The sequence below is a fragment of the Acomys russatus genome, chromosome 10, assembly GCF_903995435.1.
Source record: "Acomys russatus chromosome 10, mAcoRus1.1, whole genome shotgun sequence".
In the NCBI taxonomy this organism is placed as follows: domain Eukaryota; kingdom Metazoa; phylum Chordata; class Mammalia; order Rodentia; family Muridae; genus Acomys; species Acomys russatus.
Window position 1 is genome coordinate 23,657,633 of NC_067146.1, and position 24,862 is coordinate 23,682,494.

General features: G+C 38.9%; 1 protein-coding gene across 1 annotated transcript in view; it reads right to left on the reverse strand.

Moving 5' to 3' along the window:
- Positions 1–807: 807 nt before the first annotated feature.
- Capza2 (capping actin protein of muscle Z-line subunit alpha 2) overlaps positions 808–24,862 on the reverse strand; it is a 29,819-nt gene continuing 5,764 nt past the window's right edge. Inside the window, exons 2-10 of the mRNA XM_051151895.1 lie at positions 17,754–17,817; positions 16,882–16,933; positions 12,502–12,565; positions 10,169–10,375; positions 9,331–9,410; positions 7,848–7,926; positions 5,261–5,332; positions 1,608–1,670; positions 808–1,412 (exon numbers count right to left, since the gene is read on the reverse strand). Of these exons, the coding sequence (XP_051007852.1) occupies positions 1,272–1,412; positions 1,608–1,670; positions 5,261–5,332; positions 7,848–7,926; positions 9,331–9,410; positions 10,169–10,375; positions 12,502–12,565; positions 16,882–16,933; positions 17,754–17,817 (822 nt within the window). The 3' untranslated portion in view covers positions 808–1,271. The remainder of the gene's footprint in view (positions 1,413–1,607; positions 1,671–5,260; positions 5,333–7,847; positions 7,927–9,330; positions 9,411–10,168; positions 10,376–12,501; positions 12,566–16,881; positions 16,934–17,753; positions 17,818–24,862) is intronic.

Sequence of the window (24,862 nt, forward strand, 5' to 3'; positions counted from 1 at the left end):
CTATACAATTCAAGCTAATGAAATATTTTATTATACATAGTAAAAGTGGTGTTTAAAAAAAAATTTTTCAGGCCCATATGTCTGTAGGAGTATGTGAAGAATGGATTCCACTCAAGTATAAGCAGCAGAACTACTGAATGAAACCACAAATCCACCAACTCCTTATAGTAAATGCTAACATTCACAGAGGCTTCAACTCCTGTGGTGTCAGTAGATATATTTTTAAAGTATTACAAACATGCTTATGATGCATAGGAAGATGGAGAACAAAAAATGCAACTGCATACCATTGGATGTCCAATTTTTCTAATTTACAACATGTTAAGAATGACAATATACAAAGAAAATATTTTAAAATAGTGTATGATTCACTGATGATTTTTTTTTTTAAACTCAAATAAATACCAAATTTTGCCATTTTAATGTCACAATGAAATTCAGTTTTCAACCCAAGGGGAGGGAGAATCAACTGAGACACGGTCATGAATTCAGGGTTATATATATATTACAATCTGCCTTATAATACACTTGTGGCTTTGTGATAAAAATAACTCAGAAACATATGGAATTCAAGCTAATTTGCATAACTGTCACAAGGAAAAAAAGCATTAAATGCATTTCTGAAATAAGTATTCTCATTTAATTTCAGAATCTCAGAACAGCAACAGACCTTGGCCTTGTTTTTAAAAAGTTTAGTTAGACACTAAGCTAGCTAAATAACCTTACCGAGAAGGTTTAAACGTAACTGGTATAGAAAATGCTCTCTCTAATCTCAGTCTCCCGCAGGTGGGTGAGGTGAAAGGAAAGGTAGATAACTTCTTTAGCAGCATATATGACTAAGTCCATCAACCACCTTAACTAGAGTGTCCATTTTTGAGCCCGCTAAACACAACTGGGCTAACACCAATAGCTGTCCTTTCACAAGCCAAAGACAATGTCAGGGCTACCGTAAATAGATGCTTTTGAGATATTTCAAACCCTTTAGACATGACCCAGAGGGATCACCTTTCCACTGTAGAAGGAGCAGAGAGAGAGATGCTTGGGAAGGAGGAATGGAGTAAGATGCTTATCTAAACTCATTTCCGACCCTCTGAAGAAAGGAAATGGAACAAGGTTATCAGCTAAGCTCCGTGCTCTAACCACACTCCTTAATTACAGTGATCTCAGATGCAACCGCCCACCTCACTGGGCAGCTGACAGCTCAGAATACTTTTGCAATAATTTTTTTTGTAACGCAAAGACACTAAACAATCTGCTCATGCAATGTTCATTTATGCATTCTGCATCTCTTTGCCAATTTTGTAGCTAAGGATCTTGTTCCAGTCGATCTTAGTACGTGTAACTGGCAACTGTCGACGTAAGGCTTTGAAGGTAGTGTCCGACATCGTCTGATAATTCTCACTGATGGCAGTCTACAAAAAAACAGTGGGTAGGCGGTTAATAAATCAAGGAAACAACAGGATATCCTCAGAATAATCTTCACCCAGCCCATGTCACTGCTTCACAGTGAAATAAGAATCCCAACATGGACTTAAAAGCTATCTCAAAGTACCTACCAAACTTCAGAACCAGCCCTCAGTGGACACAGACACTTTAGAAAAACATACCTGGTATTCATTTTCTGCAGCTTCTACAATCTTTATAAATTCCTTTGCAGTTTGCACCTCATTCTGAAATAAAAGTCAAAGCAAGTAAAAATTGAGCCTCTAAGAATTTAGATATTATTGTCTAATTACTATGACTAACTTATATAACACTAGCATATTTTTGCGCAAATCTCTTGCAATTTTTCCATATCAAACTCCCAGATGATGTACCATGCATCTTTGTTGTATGATTAATATTAAAAATAATAATTTCAAGTGGCACCTAACTTCAGGGAAATAACATCTCTTGGAAGTGCAGATTAATTGCTATGATTGGTAAAATTAAGAAGAATATTACTTGGCATTAAACGTAGAAATTACTTAAACAATAATAAAAATGTAAAAAAAAAAAAAAAAAAAAAAAAAAAAAAGGTGGACGGGAGATAAGCCCATCCACAAGCCCAGCAAAAGGGAGACTGAGACAGGGAGCCCTGAGCCACAGCATCCCAGGAGCCACAAGACGCCATCAACAAAATGGTGCTCTTTTTCTTCTCTGGTAACATCTGGCCTAATATAATCATGAACATTTATTAAAGCTAAAGTTTCTTTAAAATTAGTATTTACAATATACTGGTACTTCTGTATATAAACACAAATGTCTACAAAGGAACGTGACTGTTAATGTTACACTGTTAGTTTCTTTGGAGTTAAAAAAAAGTTCAATAAGAAAGTAGATGCAAAGACAATTTAAAGAAAAATAAGAGGTTTAAGGGGAAATAAAAATCAAATCCAAAACCTCTTGAATTTGAAGGAACTTAATACATATAGTATTATTTAAAAGTTAGGTATAGGGTCCTGGTCACTTCACAACCTTGCCTGAGGCAGTTATTTCTATTATGGTAACAACATACACAGATAGAAGAAAAAATTAATACCGTAAAACTGTAGTTTTTCTTCTGCAAATGACTCCATAAGAAAATGAAAAGTCATCACACAGAAAAGAGAAAATAGAGCCTTTAATCCCAGCACTCAGGAGGCAGAGGCAGGCGGGTCTCTGTGAGTTCAAGGCCAGCCTGGTCTACAAGGCAAGTACCAGGACAGCCAAGGCTACACAGAGAAACCCTGTCTCAGAAAACAAAACAAACAAAAATAAAAGTGAAATATTTACATATTGCACGTTCTTAGACAGAGTATACATAAAATTTACAACTCAATAGCAAAAGAACAAATAAGCAATCAAGAAGTCAGCAATAGGGGCTGGAGAGGGCTCAGCTTAGCTCCTCAGAGGACGTGGGTTCTAGTCCAGGCACACATATTGGTGGCTACGTGTGCTCAACAACCATCTGTAACTCCAGCTCCAGGGGATCCAAAGCCCCCTCTGGCCTCTGCACGCACAATGCACACATAATATACATAGACACATATATCAGCAAAACATACATAAACATGAAGCTAAATAAATAAATACAAAGAAAGAGAAATGGGCAACGAATCTGAACATAAATCAACCCTCTCCACCCTAAAAAGGAAATAGTCAGTAAAAGCACAATGAGGGTCCCTCTGATTAGCTATCAGAACATGGGAACAGACCTGACAGAACTGGGAAGAAGGAGCCTCAACTGACAACTGCCTCCATCAGGCTGGCCCCTTATCATGTCCTTGGGGACATTTTCTTGATTATCAAGATTGACCTGGAAGGGACCTGCCCATTGTGTGGAGTACTCCTGGGCACGTGTTTCTGGGCTATATAAAAAAAAGCAAAGGCAAGCTTGGACGCAGACAGAGTTGATGGCCAAACTCTGCCCAGACAGTTGGTAAGCACGTCCTCAATAGTTCCTGCCTCACAAATATGTCTGTCAGATATACTGGACTAGAAGGCTGAAGATGATGCTCCAAAATTATAGAGAGCTTTGGGTGACTGTTCAGGCAGCAAACTGTCTCTGTCATCTTCTCATTTGGGAAGCTCCTAACCTGTACCCCCTGTATACTCAGGTAATTAATTTTATCCCTTCTCAAGTCTCTGATGGGGTTGAAGACCAGATAGTTTAGTTTTACAATTAAGCTTAGTTGCTTAGGGGTTAAGATTTCTTTAGGTCTACATAGATGTTTTAAGTTGATGATGAGATATGATAGGTATTGATTTATATTCAGAATTTTAGATGCACCAAGATAGGAAAGATGTTTTCTTCAAGGCTGCCAAATACAAATAGCCAAAACACTAAGAATGTAACATTTATATAATTTCTGACTGTTTCATGGTTCTTCTTGCTGTAGGTAGTTTACTGTACATATGTGTAATAATATAAATGTATATGTAAAAAATAAAAAAATATTTAATTAAAAAAAAAAAAAAGCTGGGGAAGCCATGGAAGCCAAGTAAGCAGCATTCCTCCACGGTCTCTGCTTCAGTTCCAGTTCCTGCTCTCAATTCCTGCCTTGGATTCTCTAGATGACTGTGGCTTGAGTAAGACCGGCTCCCGTAGGCTCCCGTAGGCTCCCATCTGAACGCTTGGTCCCCAGATGGTGGCTGTTTGGGGACGATTAGGAGGGTGTCCTTGCTGGAAGAAGTATACTGTGAGCGGCTCTGAGGTGTGCTTTCTCCGTCCTGCTTGTGCATGAATGTGTGCTCAGAGCTGCTGTTCCAGTGCCATCCCTACTCGCCTGCTGCTCCTGCCTTGAGGGTGATGGAACTGTAGCCCTCTGTGACTGTAAGCCCCAAGTAAACTCTTCCGTCCATAAGTTGCCCTAGGTCATGGTGCTTTATCACAGCTGCAGAAAAGTAGCTGAGATGAAATATAAAGTGTAAGATGAAATAAGCTCTTTCCTTTCCAGGTGGCTTTTGGTCATGGTGTTTTATTACCGGAACAGACAAACTTAAGACAAAGAGCTGCAATCAGAAAGCCAGTGTAGCAAGGATATAGACAATACGGAGCCGTCATCTACTGCTACCGGAACTTTAAAATGGTAGTCACTCTGGGAAACAGCATGGCAATTACTCAAAATACTACACACACCACATCAATCTATTCCTATGTACAAAACCATTCTTATGCACAACAAAAAAAATTGTTTAAAGATCTACACAAAAAATAGTACATGAATGTTCAAACCAACAACCTAGAAAACAGTATCTATAATAAATGGTGGGTGAAGCTGTATTTCCACAAAATGAAATATTATTTGGCAACCAAGGGACCCTAACTCTCACAGAAGACACTGACCAAAGCTGTGAAATGGAGAGAAGCCAGTAACAAAACACACTATTAAATGATTAGTCACATGAAGTGTCCATAGCAGACCAAAAAAAAAAAAAAAGTAGATAGTAACACCTGTTGCACAACCACAACACCCTCCAACTGTACACGTTAAAAACATGAATTCAATGTGAACTACCTCTTATTTTTTTAGTATACAGTGTTCTGCCTGCATGTAAGCCTGCCCGCCAGAAGAAGGCACCAGATCTCATTATAGATGGCTATGACCCACCATGTGGTTACTGGTGATTACCTCTTAAAGCTGCCCAAAACGTACAGAATTGCAATTTCTCACCAACTTTAATCTACTTGAAATCTCTTTAATCTGAAGGAAAAATATCACTAACAGTCAATTATTAAGTTGCTGTTTTATAGAAATATTGTGTTATTTTTATTTTCATTGAGGAACTAATTACTTACAGACACTGTGAGGGAATCTTGAATATCTTTATGACTCACTAGCTGGACATTACCATCTTCATAGTAATGAACCTGTTAGGAAAAGAAATAAAGCAAGCACATTACAGGAATATGTTTCCAGGGCACTCCTCACATCAACAATCGTGACTCTTACCCTGAGCTCAGACTTTGCTGGGGCTCTAGGCCTTTTAGACCTTCTGACTCTAGCAGCCTTCAGTCTAGAAGGGGACTATACATTCCTGCTAGCATTCACACACACACAGCAATTATTCGATAGTTTATCTCATCCTCACTCTACTGGTGGTCCAACCTGAGAGGTCTCAAAATGATCTAATATTCTCCTCCAAACACGGTTCCCTTGTGTATTTCTACCAACCATTTCCCAAAAATGTGGAAATGAATTTACTTAACAAATATGAATTGACTTATTACTACAAACATTATATATGTTATAGACACAGGGCTTTTAAAAAGACATAGTTCCTGACTTTGTATTCCAACACAATCATATTAACGGATTCTTTGTTTCTTTCTTTCTTTTTTTTTTTTTTTGAGACAGGGTTTCTCTGAGTAACAGCTCTGTCTGTCCTGGACTTTCTTTGTAGACCAGACTGGCCTCGAACTCACAGTGATCTGTGTGGCTCTGCCTCCAGAGTGCTGGCATTAAAGGTGTGTGCCACCATGCTTGGCTATAGCAGATTCTTTCAAAGGAATAAAAAGGGCTCTGAGAACAATGACAGGACATTTATAGCTGTGATATTCATAGCTGTGATATTTATAGCTGGACTGCACAGGAAGCAGGAGGTAAAATAGTTGAGGAAATAAAGACAAAGGTGACACAGTAGTCAGCTCTGGGCTTGGCACGTCAAGCAAGTATTTCTGGTGTGGACCACAAAATGGTGTTAAACTTGAAAGTAACAAATATAGGTTTAAAAATTAAAATTATCTGTGGTGAAGGCTGTATGAAAAAACATTAAAGGACAGTGGTGGTTCGGATGAGAATGGTCTCAACAGGCCTATATATTTGAATGCCTGGACCCCAGTTGGTGGAACTTTCGGGAAAGGATTACAAGGTGTGGCCTCGTTGGAGGAACTGTGTCACTGGGGACACCCTGTCAAGTTTTTAACAGTATGCACTATTCCCAGTTGGCACCTTGTGCTGTGAAACAGGATGAAGCTCTTACATCCTAGCACCATGGCTGACTGCTTGCTGCTATGCTCCGCCATGACTGCCATGGATTCAATCTCTGAAACTGTAAGCTCAAATAAACTCATTCATCTGTGAATTGTCTTGGTCATGGTGTCTTTTCACAGCAATAAAAAAGTGAGTAAAACTGGGAGTAAACTAGTTTAACAAAATAAAGTTGCAATACCCTCTAAGCACTATGCTAAGCTCTGAAGGCAGAACTAGGACAAGCTGTTCCAACCAGGGGCATCACTTTGGAAGGTGATGTATTGTCCAGGTAAAAGCCACTGAGGCCAAACTGAAGGGAAAATGGTAACAACAAATGGTTTCCACTCGCCGAGTCCTTGATGTCTCACTGTAACCACCCATGAACTAATCTTAAATAACCTAAAACCCTTTAAACTGTTTCAACAGATAGAGATAAGCAGGAGATCAAACAACCCCCTCAAGTCACACAAACAATTACTAGCTAGAATTCAAACTCATGAAATCTGATTTCAAACTTCAGGCTCTTAACTTCTACTCTTGGGGCTCTTAAATGAACAGGCACCAAAACATATAAAGGTAACAGAATATAAGCAGGGCATGGTGGCACACACCTATAATCCCAGCACTTGGGAGGCAGAGGCAGGCAGATCTCTGTGAGTTCGAGGCCAGCCTGGTCTACAAAGTGAGTCCAGGACAGCCAAGGATACAAAGAGAAACCCTGTCTCAAAAAAGCCAAAAAAAGGTAACAGAATAAAACTAGGAAGTATCCCAAAGCCAGATGACATAGCTTCAACATTGGTTCATTTTTATTCCTTTAGAGCTTTTAGCACACAATACTCTTCACAATGGGCAATATTGTGAACCTAAAGATTAGCCAGTACACTCCTTGTTCCTTTGACTTATGTAGTAACACTAATATTAAAACAAGCATTTACTTATATTAAATAGTAACACTAATATTAAAACAAGCACTTACTTATATTAAATGTTCTATGTAAATATTGGAATTTACGTTAAGAACCAAAGAGTTCAGTTCTAGTGCATTTCCTATAAAGTTATTTAACAGCCAACTGCAATATAGTAAGATATTATATTTCACCAAACTCTATTCACTTAAGATCACAGAATAACACATTGAACTCAAATTTTTACTTGAACAAACTATATGAGCAGACCAAATGGCAACATCTAATTTTAGCTCTGTTTCAGAAACTGTCAGCTATCCTGTGGACTTTTAATGACTAGGGAGTGAAATGCCAGGTTATTTATGACTTAAGACGAACACTACTTGTGTTTCCCATTGCCCTAAAAGAAAATGTAGAAAGGTTATGGTATTCTATGAAAGTACAGGCTGCTTGATTATGACTTAGTTCACAACCACCTAGAGACCAGTATATAATCGCTTTCTCATACCTGAATTTTCAAAATGCCAACCACCTGTGTGGTGGAAGGAGTGACTGTAAACTTCCACTCTGACCTCCAACGACCATTCCTTAAAAATAAAAACAGCAGCTGTAAATAAGGGTAGGGAAAATAATTTGAATCAATATTGTTTCAGGTTTAAATGTAATGCTACTGTGTAAAAGAGGACAGAAGATATTGGGCACGGATTTTTATAACCACTGAAATATTCAAGAAATTCAAAGTTTAGTTATGAGACACATTAATACAAGAATTGGTTTACCATTTATTTATATATGTAAGTACTTATTTTCTGTGTATGTGTGTGTATCCATGTGTCACGTCATGCATGAGGTCAGAGGACAACTTCTCTTATGTGGTTCTAGGAAATACATTTAGAACATCAGGCTTGGCAAGCAGGCGGCTTTACCTGCTGAGTCGTCATCTTACTGGCGTAACCCTACCCACCCTCCACCCCTCGAGACAGGGTCTCAATATGTAAGTCTGGCTATCAGAGAACTATATAGACCAGGCTGTCATCAAAGTCACAGAAATCCACCTGCCTCTGCCTCCCAAGTGCTTGGCTTAAAGGTGTACACTACTACACTCAGCAGCCCTTAACACTCTTAACAGTTTTAAACCACTTCTTTGTGTATGTTTGAGTAGGAAGGGTACTTGGTCACGTGACTAAACACTGGAGCAGCCTTGGGTTAGGGCCCAAACTGGTCTAACTGGGGTTACTAACACTTGTAAATTTACCCTCAAGAGTACACCAAACAACTTGACTAATAAATCAAAACTCAGTGTACTTGAAAGGTAAACATTTTTTATCACATTTACTCTGATATTCAGTATCTATTAACAAAAAGGGGACCAAAACTAAGATTTCTTTCAGTTTAAACTAATAAAAATCTTAAGAGAATTTTAGAATTTTATCATATACAATTTCAGAATAAAATTCAACAATTCTCCAAACCCCTAACAAATCAGTATGGGGAATGCAGACTTTTGTACAAACAACTGTTGTGTATGCATGATTACAATTCTACAAATTGTTACAGAGCATGATTTCAATTCTACCTTCTCACACTGCCCAACAAAACACTGTTCACAAAACCCACCTAACCTAAAGTTCCAAGTCTAAAGGAGACTCATGGCTCTTAGTTTTAACTGCCCTGTCCTCCTCTCTTGCGTTCGCCTCATACAGGAAGACCCCACTGTCTGAATGGGCAGATAGCCTGCAGCCTGGTCTGTTTGCAAGCACATGTGCTTAGGTGGTGGCCTGTTCCTTTCTCGAGTCACTCTGGTCTCCTACACTCTTGGTGACTGTCATAAGGTTTGCTGCACTCTAATGACTGGCATACGCATTACTGAGCTCTCAAAGGGCAGCAGTTGTACTTGTCAGGTTTATATTGCTCTTACTCATACAAAGTATAGTTGGAATTACATGGAATATAAACAACCTTATAAATAAGTGTACAAAACTTTAACTTACCAAAAATTTTTTGCTTGAAACTGATGGCTTTCTATGCATGCAATAATGGTTTGCTGCCCATCTATTTTTTTGCCATACACCTTATTGGCAAAGAAAACAAGAACAAGAGTGAGTTAAGAGTTAAGGCCAAACAATGTCTAATGTTAACTAACTGTAAGATACTGTAGAAAGCGGGCGTAATCTATGGCAATAGTCCTATTAGGTTGGTTATGTAAACAGAACCAAGGCCATGTAACCTCACTTGCTTGCTCAGATGCCCGGACTCTATGCCAACTAAGTCTCTGAAGGATTGCAAGCAGTGGATTTTTCATGATCTGATCTGCGTTTCTAACTATGGCTATGGAGAAGTCCAAACTGAGGTGCTAAAGAGCCTATCTGGATACAAACAATCCTAGGAAAGTTCAAAAACAAAAACTATTCAGATTTACTACTATATTTCATTCTGAAAAAAAAAAAAAAAGGCTAAATCAATGATCAAATAACATTAAAAACAGGAAATTAAACTATAAATTGAAATGATTCCTTTCCAAATTATTTTATTTGTTCTAAGAGTTCTGTAACTAAATGAAATTTAGTTTAAGCTGAACATGAACGGAAGACTAAAGAGTGCTCCATCTGATCCTTTAATCCAGCATCTACTAAATTGAATTTAATGCACAATTGGTCTACCATTTGAGGCTATCATAACATATTTTTAGAAAGTCAAACATCCTTGGAAGAAAAAGGTTAGAAGCTATAAACCGCTAGTCCTATACATTACTTTAGGTTTCAAGGAACTATACAAACTGCCGCATATGTGTCAGTAACCAAAGGGAGGAACTGCCCACGGAGGACTCACAGTGCAGACCCCGTTTGGATAATGCTCTTTTACATAAGCTCGCAGCGCAGTTTCTACTGAAGTTCTCCAGGATTCAATCGCATTTTCTGCTTCGTAGGGCCTTGGATCAGTTGCTTCCTTTCTTAAATGATCAAATTTGAAACAGATTCTGTTTTTTGGATCCAAAAACTTTCCATTTCCCAAGTCTCCATGTTCTGTTATCAACACCTTCAATTTTCAAATGAATTTAGAAAAAAATATTAATATAGACACAGTAACAGACACTTCCTTAAGCCCCTTCCCGAAACTGTACAATTATACTGTAAGCAACTACTTTAACTATATTGTGCAGATATATTCTTTGAAAGAGTAGGCTACAAAGATACGGAAGGTATGCTCTATTAGAGGATATTAGTGTGTCTGTTCCAGACAACTTTTGGATACTGAGTGGAGAAAAAAGTTGAGTTCCTCCTATACAGTGCTGGAACTGACCATCCACCCCTCTACTTGCCTGCCCACCTGAAGAGCCGCAGATTACTATTTCTAACAGCAGGCATGCATCCCTCAAAACCGAGGTCCTGTCAACATGATGGTTTTAATGCAGTGATACAGCTCTTCAGTCCTGATTTGTCTGGCACCCTGTCTTCTCTGTTCTCCGCATGTGCTTTGATTTTTTTTTTTTTAAATAAGCTAAGCACTATTACTGAATTCCAAAATTTTAAAACATACTTTGTACATGTGCGTACATTTAAGAAGTATATGAATAAACCTTTTACTCTGTATCTTACTTTAAAAACAAACATTCTCTTTCTCCTCCTTCCACAGCTGTGCTAGCCTGTGAATACCGACCGACAAGACTTCCCTATCCCTGATGTAAATCATGCTGACAACATAAGATGCCACATTAGATAAATATGTACACTTATCTACATATCTGCACACACATATAGTTTGTGGGACACTGTTTTCAAAGAATGATTAAAATGTATACACAAACTTTTTTTTATGCACCTTGCTAAGCTGGCCCAGAGCTTTGGCCCAAAATGTAATCACTGAAGGCACCAAGATGGATGACCATGTGGCACTCAGCCCATGGGGGAAACAGAAACTGAACAGTCTACACTTCTCAGAAGTCTGCTGAATGCTTGTCTCAACAGAACCTACCCACACCTTCTGCTGTCCTAATGGCCAGAAGACCCCCACCCCAAACTCTGCGCAGTTCCTTTCCTTTAATGCTCTCTTGTCCCTAACTAAAAGCACCTTGTAAAACCCCAAACTACTTTTTGGCAGTGCTGCATTCCCTTTTTGCAGTCTGTACCCTGAATAAAGCTTTGGCTTTCAGCTTCAGCAGGCTCTGGGGGGGGGTCTGGTTCTGTAAAGCCACATACACATAACTTTTTCTAAAAACAAATATCTACAGAAGTCCCTCAAAGTCTCCTAGCTATCTCTCGCCATCCTCTTTAATGGCTGCCTAACATCCCATGGTGTTAATAGCATAATTTAATCCAATTAATTACTGGTATGTCATCTCTTTATTTACAAGTGTTTACAAGAGTTTTCTCTCCTGGAGAAGGAGAAAGCACCATTAAAAATGGTGAGGTATTATTTATTGTAAATCCTTAACATTGTTCTTATTTACAATGGAATACTTTTAAAACTTTGACACACAGCAATTACAGAAGGATAGCTTCTGAAAGTCCGCTCATTCCACTGTGAGTTCCAGGGATCAAAATCAGGGCATCAGGCTTGCACAGCCAGTGCTCTTACCCACTGAGCCATTCCACTGGCACCTTATTTGTTACTACTTTTAAAGTTTTTAAACCTATGGTCATGTGTAAAATTAGTATATATGCTTTTTAGGAACTTTTTTGGTTTTAAGTATTATAATTATGCTAGCTTGTTAAAAAGACTTTAAAAAGCATTGAACATTTTTAGAAGATGTATTCTATAACACAGCAAATTTTCTTCTAGGGATTTATCTAAAGAAAACCACTGCCAATGTCACTAAGAATACAAAGAAACTTGGTGTAGTCTTTTTGTAATGGTAACCAATTAAAAGAAAAAATTAAAACACCAAAATCTCTGGAGAAATGAAGCAGTAAGTGTGCAATTAATTACATGTATGAATGTGTGTGTCTATTCATGTGACTGCAGGTGCCCATGAAGGCCAAACGAGGGCATCAGAACCACCACACCTGGTTATTGCTAAAAGTGGTAATACTAGTTCCAAAAATAAAAATGACCATTTCAGTTATTTTGCCAGTAAATGTCTACAATTAAAATGAGTAATGTGGCAGCATCTCACAATTCTTCCACGGTCATAAACAGTGTGACTTGGTGTTTATGAAACGTACCTGATCTTCATAGCCTTCAATTTTTACTGGTGTAAACTGGTCCAAGTTATACTGTGCAAATGCACTAAAAGAGGAAAAAGCCAATTATTTAAAACTGTTTTAATGGTTTTCATAGTCATCTATACTGTACATGCTGTGGTTGATAAAACTGTAATCTTCTTACCTACCTTTCAGTAACTAAAATACAGACATGCTTGTTTTAAAAACCAAGCAATGATATGCAGCCTTTAACTTGGCAGAATAAAATAACTATATAAAATATAACGTAAATACAAGTGGTTTCTTAGTCAAGAACCTGAAAGCAATGATTGTCAATATATCATACACACACACACACACACACACACACACACACACACACACACACACAATTATTTAAGAAATCAGGAAACAGACTAGGTACTGTGATAATCCAACAGTTCCTATTGCCAAAGGTCTTATAGTTGAACACAAGAAAACACCAAGCAGAAGCAAAAAGTACAAAGTAACATTCAAGAATTACAAATTCATTTTTGGGGAATTACATTGTTCAAGTCAAAGAAAAAGAAAAAGAAAACAAAAAACCTAGTATAATCTCATGAATGTGATACTAAGAATTAAGTAGGCTCAGTCTTCTAGAAAGTGGGAGGTGAGTGCAGGATGATGGCTTAGTGAGTCAAAGTGCTTACTGCATGTGCATGAGGACCTGCATTCAGATCTCTAGGATACTGCACTCAATGTCTGAAACCCCAGTGCTGGGGAACAGAAATAGGCTAATTCCAGGGGTCCACTGGGTGGCAAGGCTAATTAAAAGAGTGCGCTTCAGGTTCAGTTCTACACCATCAGTGGAGAGCAAGAGAGACTCCATGTCAATCTGAGGCTTCCACACATGGACACATGGGCAAGTAATTTAAATATACATGGGGGACAGTGGGAAGAAAAGAATGTTTTATTTAGAGGGACCAGTAAGAATAAAGGCATAAAAGAGGCTCCACGTCACAGAAAGAACCAACCACGTGGTCACTGGCATTTACTGAATTGCAGTGGAAGATCTTTTTCAGTTGTTTATTTATCACCCTTGTGCCTGTAAGTGATGATGAGGGGCAGCTTGTCATGCTGCATGTGTGGGGTCAGAGGACAACGTCTGGAGCTGGTCCTCTCCTTATGGGTTCAGGAGACTGAACTCAGATGGCTAGGCTTGCACTATTACCCACTGAGCCATCTTACCAAACCCTGCAAAGTTTTAAAGACAGAATAACTATTGTGAAAAGCAAAGCACAACGACAAAGTTCCTCTAAAGATTAATATGGAAGTAGTATATACGACAATATCATGCAGTGTGATGATTAGCAACAGAAAAACTGCAATGCTATCATAAAAGCCCACAGCAGAAACTCAGCTAAGAAAACAGTACTGAGACAGACTCAAGAAGAAGGCCTCTCTACCCTTATGGGTGAAGAATAATATGCGCATCAGATAATTATGTAGTATGTATGATGGAAAGACCCAAGGTATGAAAAGTTATAGACAGAATTCAAACTGTTTTTCTCTTAAATTGATACTGTTCTATCATATCTAGGAAACTGCTTCCATTTAATGAAATAGTGAGAGTTTTGCACTTTAAGACTATTAACTATTACAAGAATGATAAATAAGCCGGGCGTGGTAGTGAACGCCTTTAATCCCAGCACTCGGCAGGCAGAGGCAGGCGGATCGCTGTGAGTTCGAGGCCAGCCTGGTCTACAAAGTGAGTGCAGAATGGCCAAGGCTACACAGAGAAACCCTGTCTCAAAAAACCAAAAAAAAAAAAAAAAAAAAAAAGAATGATAAATATAAAGACACAAGGTAAAATTAAATAGCCACCTCTTGAAACTCCCAACTTAGCATTTTCAAAATGGAAGGAAGTAAGCACAGAAGTGCAGAGACAGGAAAACAGAGCAGCTACCACTTCTGACTTTCTCAACACAGTGAGTAATTTTCCTAAGAATAACCCCAATGTGGTCAGACTGTCCGGAGTTTGTATCTGCAATGCCCGCAGAAGGCTCATGCTCCACGGCTGCTGCAGCTACTGAGTGAGGAAGTCTGAGGAGGTGAGGACTTGTGTTGGAAGTAGGCTACTGCAGCACAGCTTTCCAAGTTACACTCATCTCCTGGTCCTGGTCCTGCTTCCCGGTCCTCCAAACAGCCTCAGCTACTTGCTCCAGCTACCATGGTTTGCTCAATATTATTTACTAGAACTCTCCAGAACCATGAGCTAAACTAAATCTTTTCTCCCTTAAGTTGCTTATATCAGGTATTTTATCACAGCAATGCAAAATTAACTAATACATTAAGCCTTAAATTATTTACTTCAAAGGAATGCTTGTAAATTGAAGTCACTTAAAAGTTTAGGGTTTTAAAAAATGTAAATACTTAAAAGTAGCAATTTAATAATAGGTGGTCCCAAAGCCTTTTACTACCCACGGCATCAAACTTAATGTATCTTTTAACCTGGGAACAGGAGTAAGAAGAATGGGAAACTTGAAAAACATAAATAAGAGACAAGGCAAGTTTTCTCTAAGACACTTAAAGTGAGTTCAGCAGTACAGCACAATGTAAAAGATACTCAATAACGGACAGTCAGAAATATCTGGGTTTTGCTCCAACCGTATCATTAGCTAGTATGAACCTCATTTACCTTATAAACCAAGTTTGCACAGATGACTTCCAAAGTCCCTTCCAATACAAGCATTAAGGATCAGGCAAACGGGATAAGGGGGCTGGTCCAGTGCTTAAGGGCACACACATGCGAGTTCAGCCACCAGCACCCATGCTGGGCAGCTCCCAACTGCCTGTAATTCACATGTACATCCCCACATACAAGTATACATATAATTAAAAAGAAAATAAACCAAAACTTTTTAAAAATAGAAAGTAAAGCGTTTTTCCTTTGCGTTCTAAAGGCCTTTGATGTGTCTCTAGTATCCTTTTATTTCATATGGCCTGATATTGTACATGTCTGAAACTGATGAAAAAATTCCTAAGAGGCTTAATGATTTCATAACCGTGAAGCCTGATATTTTTTTGTCCACTTTATAAAAGATTATTTGAAGCTATTTCATTGTGTTCTAGATTTGATAGTTTAGGCTCTTCAGTAAATCTGATTTTACTTTGAAACATACTTTAGTTTTGGCTTTTAGTAAAGCTGCATCAACTCAATCCATTCTAAGAAAACAATAGCCCTGCCTTTTCTTCCTTGGGAAAGAGAAAGAAAGAGAAATAAAGAGAGGGAGGGAGGGAGGGAGGAAGGGAGAGAGGCAGGAAGGAAGGAAGGAAGGGAAGAAGGGAGGAAGAGATGAAGACACAGTGTAGGGATGGAGAGAGGAGAAAAGGTGCACGTGTAGAAAAGAGAAATAAATCAAGTAAAGTTCAGTATAAAAAGCAACTGAAGAGGAGCTCACATTTCTGGTCATAAATTTGTTCCAGAGAACTGATGTGGGAACAGACTGAGTGCTTTTGTGATTCTTCCTGAACTGAGACTATGCAAGCCTCAAACAGATTTAAAAGCAAGTGACAATCATTTCTTTTAAGGGGAAACTCAAGTTGAGATTTGAAAAATGTACACATGTATATGATGTACATAGTATGTATGTGTGTATGTGTGTGACACACACACACACACACACACACACACACACGTCCTTCTGTACGTGAGTGATATGCAGAGGTCAGAAGATGACTTGAGGTGCCAGTCTTTGCCTTCTCCCGCATCTGAAATAGGATCTCTTTATCACAGCTGAGACAGTATGCTACCAGGCCTGATATGCTGGCAGGAATGCTTCTGGGGACTCCTGTCTCCACCTCCTATTTTCACCACAGGAACACTGTAATTACAGACGTGTACTGCGGCATCTGGCCTTCATTTGGGTCCAATATCTGAACCTGAACCTCATCCTCATGTGGCAAACGTGAGCCAGTCCACAAGTTGGGACATTTTAACCAACTCAAAACAAAGGACGAACAATGACATCAGTGGTCTTTTTGTTCAAAAGTATTTCAAAAGACACCAAACCCAATTAATTCTGAGGCCACTCACTGGTTACAGCATATCTCTGCATTTCACAGATACCTGAGTCTGATGATCTCAAATGAACATTTAATTTTAAGAAACTATACAAAGATATGAGTGTGGAAAACAAGAGGCAAACACACAATGATAATTTTATTTCATACTTGCCCCTAACTACCCATGTCTTTCATCAGTCTAATACATATATGTACATGTGAATACTTATATAAATAGCTGTACAAATTTTAACTGTACTTCAGAAACTCTTATGTCAAGGATTAGTGTTTTAATATCACCTTTACAACATCTTTACTCTCCCAGTCATTTTAGCTTTGGCGACATAAAATACTTACTGAGCTGCTCCTTCCCTGAGAAGATTATCATTATTGAGCAATAATCGAACATCTGTAAAACAATATTGTTTTATATATTATTTTTCTGTTTGAATAGTGCAAGAAATATAGTTTGTTTTAGTTATACATTAACACCTCCCATACAAGCAAGATCAAAATATTCTAATGACCAAACTATCCACAAATATGCATCACAGTATTTAAAAAAACAAAAGATTTTGGTTAGGTAACATAAGAAGGAATTTAAAAAAGAAAAAAAAAAGTCTAAATGTTGCTGTAGGCAGAATATACAGTGTCTCTAAATAACTAAAGATAACCTGCAACAGAAAAATGGTCTGATACAATTTCCAGAAAATACTTCAGATTATGCTTGTTAGACGATACATTCATAGATTTCAAGTGAGCTTGATCTGTAGGAAACAGAACTAAACAGATAACAGTTTGTGACCAAGGGGCAGGAACAAGCTTTCTGTCCATCCATACTCTTGCAAGGAACAGACAAATATTCCCACTTTTCCTGACTTTTGGCAGTTTTCATTTCCTTAAAAACAAGTAAAACAAGACAGTTCTTAAAGGATTTACTACATCAAGCCTTAGTGTTATGGATTAAACACATCACTGGGGCTCAAGATGTGAATTCAGCTGCAAAGGTACTTGCCATGGTATCCTGACAGCCTGAGTTTGGATCCTCAGAACCCATAACCCATGGTTAAAGGAAAAAAAATCAACCCATGCAAAGTTGCATTTTGACCTTTACACAAAGGTCATAGCACATGTGCCCACGTATGTATGTATGTATATACACACACACACACACACAACAACAACAACAGCAACAATAATAAGTTTTTAAAGGTAGTTTGAAGACTTACCATTAAAAACTTCATTAAATTCTCCAGGAGGAGCATGGATGATGAATTTTGCTGCTATGCGTACCTAAGAAAAAAATGAAGATATAAATATCACAGTATACACTGTTAAAATAACAAAGCTCCAATCAATTACACAAGTTTTGAAGTTCTTCTGAAAATGACTTTGAAGAATGTAACATTTTTACACTCAAAACATACACTTGCTGTTATTGTTCAAATCACTTAGTATCATTACACACACAGAGAGACCAATGAAGGTCAAGAATTTAAGACACAATATTAATTCTTTTAAACCAAAGCAAAGAAACTCATGAAGAAGCCCATATGTGAGGAAAGATGGAATTAGGTAGGTACATTGCATGCAAACATTCCAAAATAAAGAATACCCTGAACTTCTAGTCCCAAACACTTCGAATCTTAATCCAAATACAAAACTTTATCAGCAAACCTATTCAAAACTACACAAAATAGTCTTAAGACTCAACAGAAAAAAAACAAAAAACCTAAGCATGATATGTGAATAGATATGTGAATAGGATAAGCTCAAGACATATATATGAGAAGGCATGCTGAGTACTCTTCATCAGAATATGGATTAAAAAAAAAAAATCAGGAAATACGCCTCCACACAAAACAGAAAGGCTAAGATAAAAAGCTGGCTTGTGCGGGCTCAGGACAACTGCAGCACCCTAAAATACTTACAGGAATGTAAAGCTGTACATTGTACAACTAACATGGCAAAAACATTTGCTACTTCTGATAAAGTTAGGCAAAAACACAGTATCATTACAAATTCTTCCCCCCGCCCCGTGTCTGTCTGTCTGTCGGTCTGTCTCTCTCTCTCTCTCTCTCTCACACACACACACACACACACACCATTACATTCACACGAAAACTTATTCAAAATTGTTCAAGACTGGAAATAATTTACAACCCAAACATACACTATCAGGTCACCAGACAAATCACCTGTGGTGCATCTCTCCACTGTAATTATTTAGCAATAAAGAAGGACCTACTGATATATGGAACAACTTGCAGTAACTATAAAGTACTGCACTGGATATAAAAGAGAACAGTATGCTCTTTAACTTACACTGGGGTTACACATCCAGTAAGCCCATTTTTAATTAAAGATAATGTTAAGTCAGAAGTATTTAATTCATCTTACCTATCAAACCCCATGGTTTGCCAGGCACAATACACTATAGTGTCCTTACGCTTAATTGGGAGGTGGAGATCGCAGTCTCATAAGCATATACCACACATCCCTAGTCTAGGAAAAGACCTAAGTTCAAATCTGAAATAGTTTTCACTGAGTGTGTACTGCCTTTGCACCATCATAAAGGTTAGAAAACTATGGACAGTCCTATCTCAAGTAGGGCCATCTCTCCAGAAAAGGAGCTTGGTAACAGTTACCAGGTGTTTTGGGATGGGACGGGAAAGGGAATGACTAGAGGAAAAGAAGGAAAGGGAAGAAAATGAGGGAGAAGAATGAAGGCGATAGATTTTGGTAGGCTTATTATTTTATACACATGTTAAAAGTCTTCAAGGAAAGGAATATACTTTTATTGTATGCCCATTTTGAAAATAAAATTGTTTCACCCAGGGGTGGTGGCACATGCCTTTATTCCCAGCACTTGGGAGGCAGAAGCAGGTGGATCTCTGTGAGTCGAGGCCAGCTTGGTCTACAGAGCGAGTTCTAGGACAGCTACAGCTGTTATACAGAGAAACCCTGTTTCAAAAAACAAACAAAAAAAATTGTTTCTTCTAAAATGTTTTAGTAATATTATTTAAAGGCACATTATATAGGCAGGTTGTATATGTGAAAATTTTCCCTATTTATATCTACCAATCAGTACTGCTATCAGTTTTGGTCAGAAAAAGCTTTATTTGTATTTTATTTTGTTTTTGCTGTGTCCAAAGTGCTGAGAGTTACTGTTGAAAGCACAGCTCTAAGAGGAACATCTGTATCTCCAAGGCTCATTGAACATTGTAGAAGGGACAGAAAAATGTAAGAGCCAGGAGTGGAGTGCAAGACCACTGTCCTCCAGGGACACCCGGTCAATATACACTTTAAGTCTCAAGTAGCTGTGTTATCTGCCAAGAGCTACACAAGACTAGGCCCACAAACATTCCGCCATAGATGGAGAGAGAAGTTAATGAGGTCTCGCTCCTCCCTGAGTATCTGCAGGCTTTTAATGGTTTATTGGTTGGTGCAGTCACCAGTAAATTGTCTATGCTCCTGTACATTACCCTTTACCCATGGTTATGCAAGCAAGGGGGTCTCACTGGCCTTAGAAGACGCTGAAGTTTAGATGCAGGCCAGGCGAGAGAAGCATGCTTCAAGTGGGAGAAGCAGCTAGGGAAAGCCTCTTGTAATTCTGAGACTCAAGAAGGGTACCAGACAAAATAGAATTTACTTGGTTACTGCTAGAGCTGCTTAGCTTTGTAGGACTCAAATTCATTAAAATAAAAGGGACAGCATGTATCCTGAGGAAGCTGGATGAGGAGGTAATGATCACGTCAACAGAAAGCACGTCAACAGAAAGCACGTCAACAGAAAGATAGGAAACAGGAAGAAGTAAGATGAGACACACCCTGGTGTCATTTCTCACCTTCCAGCCCTAGGCAGAAAACACTGGCCACAAAGTGTAGCCTTGGTGTAGGAAGTAATCGTTTCCCCTGATCCCCTTTAGGGGCATACGATGCAGTGCCTCCTCCAGCTAGAAGGATTATTATCTCCAGATGCCTCTGCACGGCATGCAAAAGTTCTTATGTCCTTGACCTAAATCAGCAATTGGTAGGTTACCATAGACTCACACCTGCAACCATCCCATTACTTATTTAAATATATATAAACTAATTTTATTTATATACTGAGATAAAATACACATACTCAAATGCACAGTTCAATGATTTAATGAATGTGCATACAACCAGACAACAAAATTCCATCACTATATAAACTTCCCTCATGCCTTCATCCAACATATCTCCCCCCCCACACACACACATGAGAAGGGGAAGGGGGTAAGAAGAGAAGGAAAGAGAGAATATGAGAATACTGGTCTGAGACCTAGCTGAAGTGCCTTCTGCCACAGCACTCCCTTTTCAAGCAGCAGTGCCTAAATCCTTCTCTGCTTTATCTCTGTCTTATTCAATCCTCTTTCCCTTGCACTGAGTTGTTTGTTGTTGGTTGGTTGGTTTGGTTTTCTGAGACAGGGCTTCTCTGTGTAGCCTTGGGTCCTGGCCTTACTCTGTAGGCCAGGCTGGGCTGGAACTCACAGTGATCTGCCTGCCTCTGCCTCCCAAATGCTGGGATTAAAGGCATGCATCACCACACCTGGCCTTGTCTGTTTTTTGAGACAGGGTTTCTCTGTATAGCTTAGGCTGTCCTGGACTTGCTTTGGAGACCAGGCTGACCTCGAACTCACAGAGATCCACTTGCTCCTGCCTCCTTGAAAGCTGAGGTTACAAGAATGCACCACGGCGCCTGGCTTTCAAGAGTTGTTTTAAGGGCTGTTTTCACTATGAACTCTTGTATGGCGTAAACCATTATTTTGGGCATCTTTTATCTTCAACCTCTAGGATCATAGTCAGTTCAGTAAATACTCCATAAATATTGTCTGGTTAGATGGATGTTGTTTTAAAACAATTAATGGAACCTAACATTTCTTGAACAGTCAAAAATTATAATAGATACTTGTCCTAAGCCTTCAATTTAGCAACACCTAAGGAATGCTAGTAACCATGTTTGCTGGGTTTTCCTAAGGAAACATAGCCAACAACATACAGATAGATACCTAAGAAATACATTATGGGAACTGGCTTTTGTGGCTATGGAGGTGTACAAGTCTCACAGTCTTACTAATTGGGAATAAAGGAAACAAAATGGGGGGGCAGGGAAAACGGTAGTGGGGAAGTAGAATGAATGACAACAAAGTATAATGACACACATATATAAAAAACTCCATGGTAAAACAAATTATGTGTATGCCGTGGTAGTCTGAACTAAGCATGTCCCCCACAGGATCATGTATCCCCATCTGATAGCACCATTGGGGGTTACAGACCTTTAGAAGGTGAGACCTTGCTGGAGGGAGTACATCACTGGGGACAGGCTTTGAGAACTTATAACCTCACCCTGCTTCCTCTGTGATAAGCCAGCTTCCTGCTCATGTGGCCCTGCCATGATGGACTCAGCCCTTTGAAACCATAAGCCAAAAAACAAACGGAAACAAATAAACAAAAAATTCAAAAACCTTTTCTTCCTTAAGTTTCCTTTGGCTACGGTGTTTATCACAGCAACAGAAAGTAACACATATCTGTTAGCCAATAATTGAAGAGAAAAGGGAAGGAAAAGTACAGTTTCAAGGAGAAGGAAATGGACCTGGATTATTATGTGCACTTGCTAAGCCTACAGTCCCATCTATTATGATTATGTAAGCTGTCTTAACCTCCCCCCTCTGAAGGTGAAGAGCTGTTATGAAGCACTAAAATCAAAGTCTTAGTCATGACCACAGCTAACAATGGAAAAGTGCATGTTAATAAGATAATCAAACATATTTTATAAGCTTAAGACTTGATGTGGTTTTTTAACATTCTTAATGACATGTGCTACAAACAGAACCGCCAAAATTAAAATATTTATACCAAGTTATATATACATATATATATGTATATACATATATTAGTGATACAAATTAGTGGTTAAGCTTCAAAATGTTTAGTTGATTCTTTTTTAAAAAGTATATACCTCTTAGAATTTGTCAGCTTTATTTATAATTTTTACTGTGAGAGCAAAAGTGATTTGTAGTTTTTGTTCTATGGATTTACTTGTCTCCTTTATTGCACTATGTAAACAAAAAACAGAAAGCGCCTTCTCATATCTAAAATGGATGGCAAACCTACAGCAGTACCACTGAAGACCAGAAGGCCAAGGGAAAAGACTGAGAGCCTCAAATTCTACCTGGAATATACCAGCCATGCCTGAAATATTAAAATCTAGACTAGGTGAAATTTCATAAGAATTTCAACTTTGTATTTCTTAGATGTTAAAGTAACAAAAATGTGTCTTATTACAATGAAACAAAGTACCATCTTCTTAAGATACTATGGTAGTTATAGGCATGCAAGCAAAACACTTTATACATATAAAATAAAAACAAAAACAAACAAATATACCCTATCAGTGAGGTAGCTGAGCAGGTTAAGGCCCTTGCTGCCCAGTAGTGACTGTTAAGAGAGTAACCAACTGCTCTCTGATTCTATTTGAGGTCCATTCCACAGAAAAGTATTCATGTCTAGCACTGTATACCCAGGCAAACACCCATGGCTAAGGAGGTCTGATGCCCTAGTGGAAACTTACACTACTGTATAGCTAAAGGGACAAGACCCCAAACTGCCTTCTAAATCTGTGTTTATACTCACAGACACTACTCTCAGCCTTAATCAAAGAAGCCTCACTCTGCAGTAAACGGAAGCAAGTGTAGAGACCTATGCCTACACAAGACACTGAGAATAAAGAATGGTTGGGGAGGGGCAGTACAAGAGCAGGCAGATAGGGAAAGGGGCTTAAAATGCTGCCTTCTAAGTACAACACAGCCCTGGCAACTATGAGCTCACAGCAGCTGTGGCCACTGGTCAAACCTCAACAGTCAGCTTCAGATGCAGATGGCACTCGTGCGTACCTATCACTTACTGCTGAACTGCTGGAAACTAATGGGTTATGGAGGAGGGAGGCATGCCACACAATCGTGTGCCCACTGGTGAGTCTACCAGGCTCTAATAGAAAGTTCCGAACCCAAAGCCACACAGATGGCTCTACTTAACCTCTGTGGGACACAGGACAAAAAAAAAAAAAAAGAACCCACGAATATGGGAAATGATCCCTGTAAAGAGGGAGCAGTTGGCAGAGGTGGGAGAGAAATAAAAACAAGCGGAGGCGGGGACAAAACTGCACACAACAAAACGTATCAATATAAGCAACAACAAAAATTGTTAAGTTTCTAAGCTCTCTTCTAAAATCCTTAAAATTCTACCTCTGCTTTAGCTGAGAATACAAAGGAAGATTTCGCCTGTGCACTGCCACATCTGGATACCCTGAAAGGAGCCTGGCAAACAGCTAACCCTTTTGATATTTGTTGAACAGTAACACAAAATATAAGTTACCTCTGCCCCATACTTGAAGCTTAGTTACTTTGTGTTGAACATAATCTTGGCGTACTAGTGGCCTCTCCTCTGTTTAGAGTAGCCGGATGTTAGGGTGTGAGTATGAAATGCCCGTCACAGGCTCAGGGACTAGGACTTGGCTACCCTCTGACTGGATGCTTCCCTCAGGACCGATTCCCCGATGGATCCAGAGTGTGATGGCATTACTGGAGCAGTGGGGTGGGTCCTAGATTGAAGACCTCTAGAAGAGTGTACGTGGGGGCTATATTTTGCCCTGGTCCCTTCTGTATTTCCTTTTCTCTGCTTCCTGTCTGAAATGAGCAAAATGAGAGCTCTGCCACATGACAGAGCTTTCTAGCAGCTTCACTACCCATGTTGGGGTGAGATTACTTGTTGCTACATCTGTCAAAGGGTACCCATGTTCCTGTAAGCAACACTAATAAACTAAGCTACACTTGAGTGCAATTGTTTTGTTGGTCTGATATCTGTGTCCTATCTGGACTGAATAGACATTTGTTTATGTTCTTCCCAAGAAAAGTCATGAAACAACATGTATTAGTATAGTATTAGTATTTTTGAACTTTTATTTGCTCATTCTGTGTGGTGGTGGGGTGGGGATGTGCACACCGTGAAGCATAAATGGGGTCAAAATACAACTTTCAGGAGTCAGTTCTTCCTTCTACTGTGTCGGTTCTGGAGCTCAAGCACAGATTATGAGGGCTGGCAACAAACGCCTTTGCCTGCTGAGCCATCTCCCCAGCCCTAGGGCCAGGGTTCCTAAAAGCACTCGATAATACAGACATCTTCACACGACGTTAGTTTCTTCACGTCCTACAGGGTTACAAGGATGGTTTACATCTATGTACATCTGTTGTTTGCAGTGCATTCATTTTCTCTACACCAACAATCCCTTCATTCTATCAGTCAGATTCTGT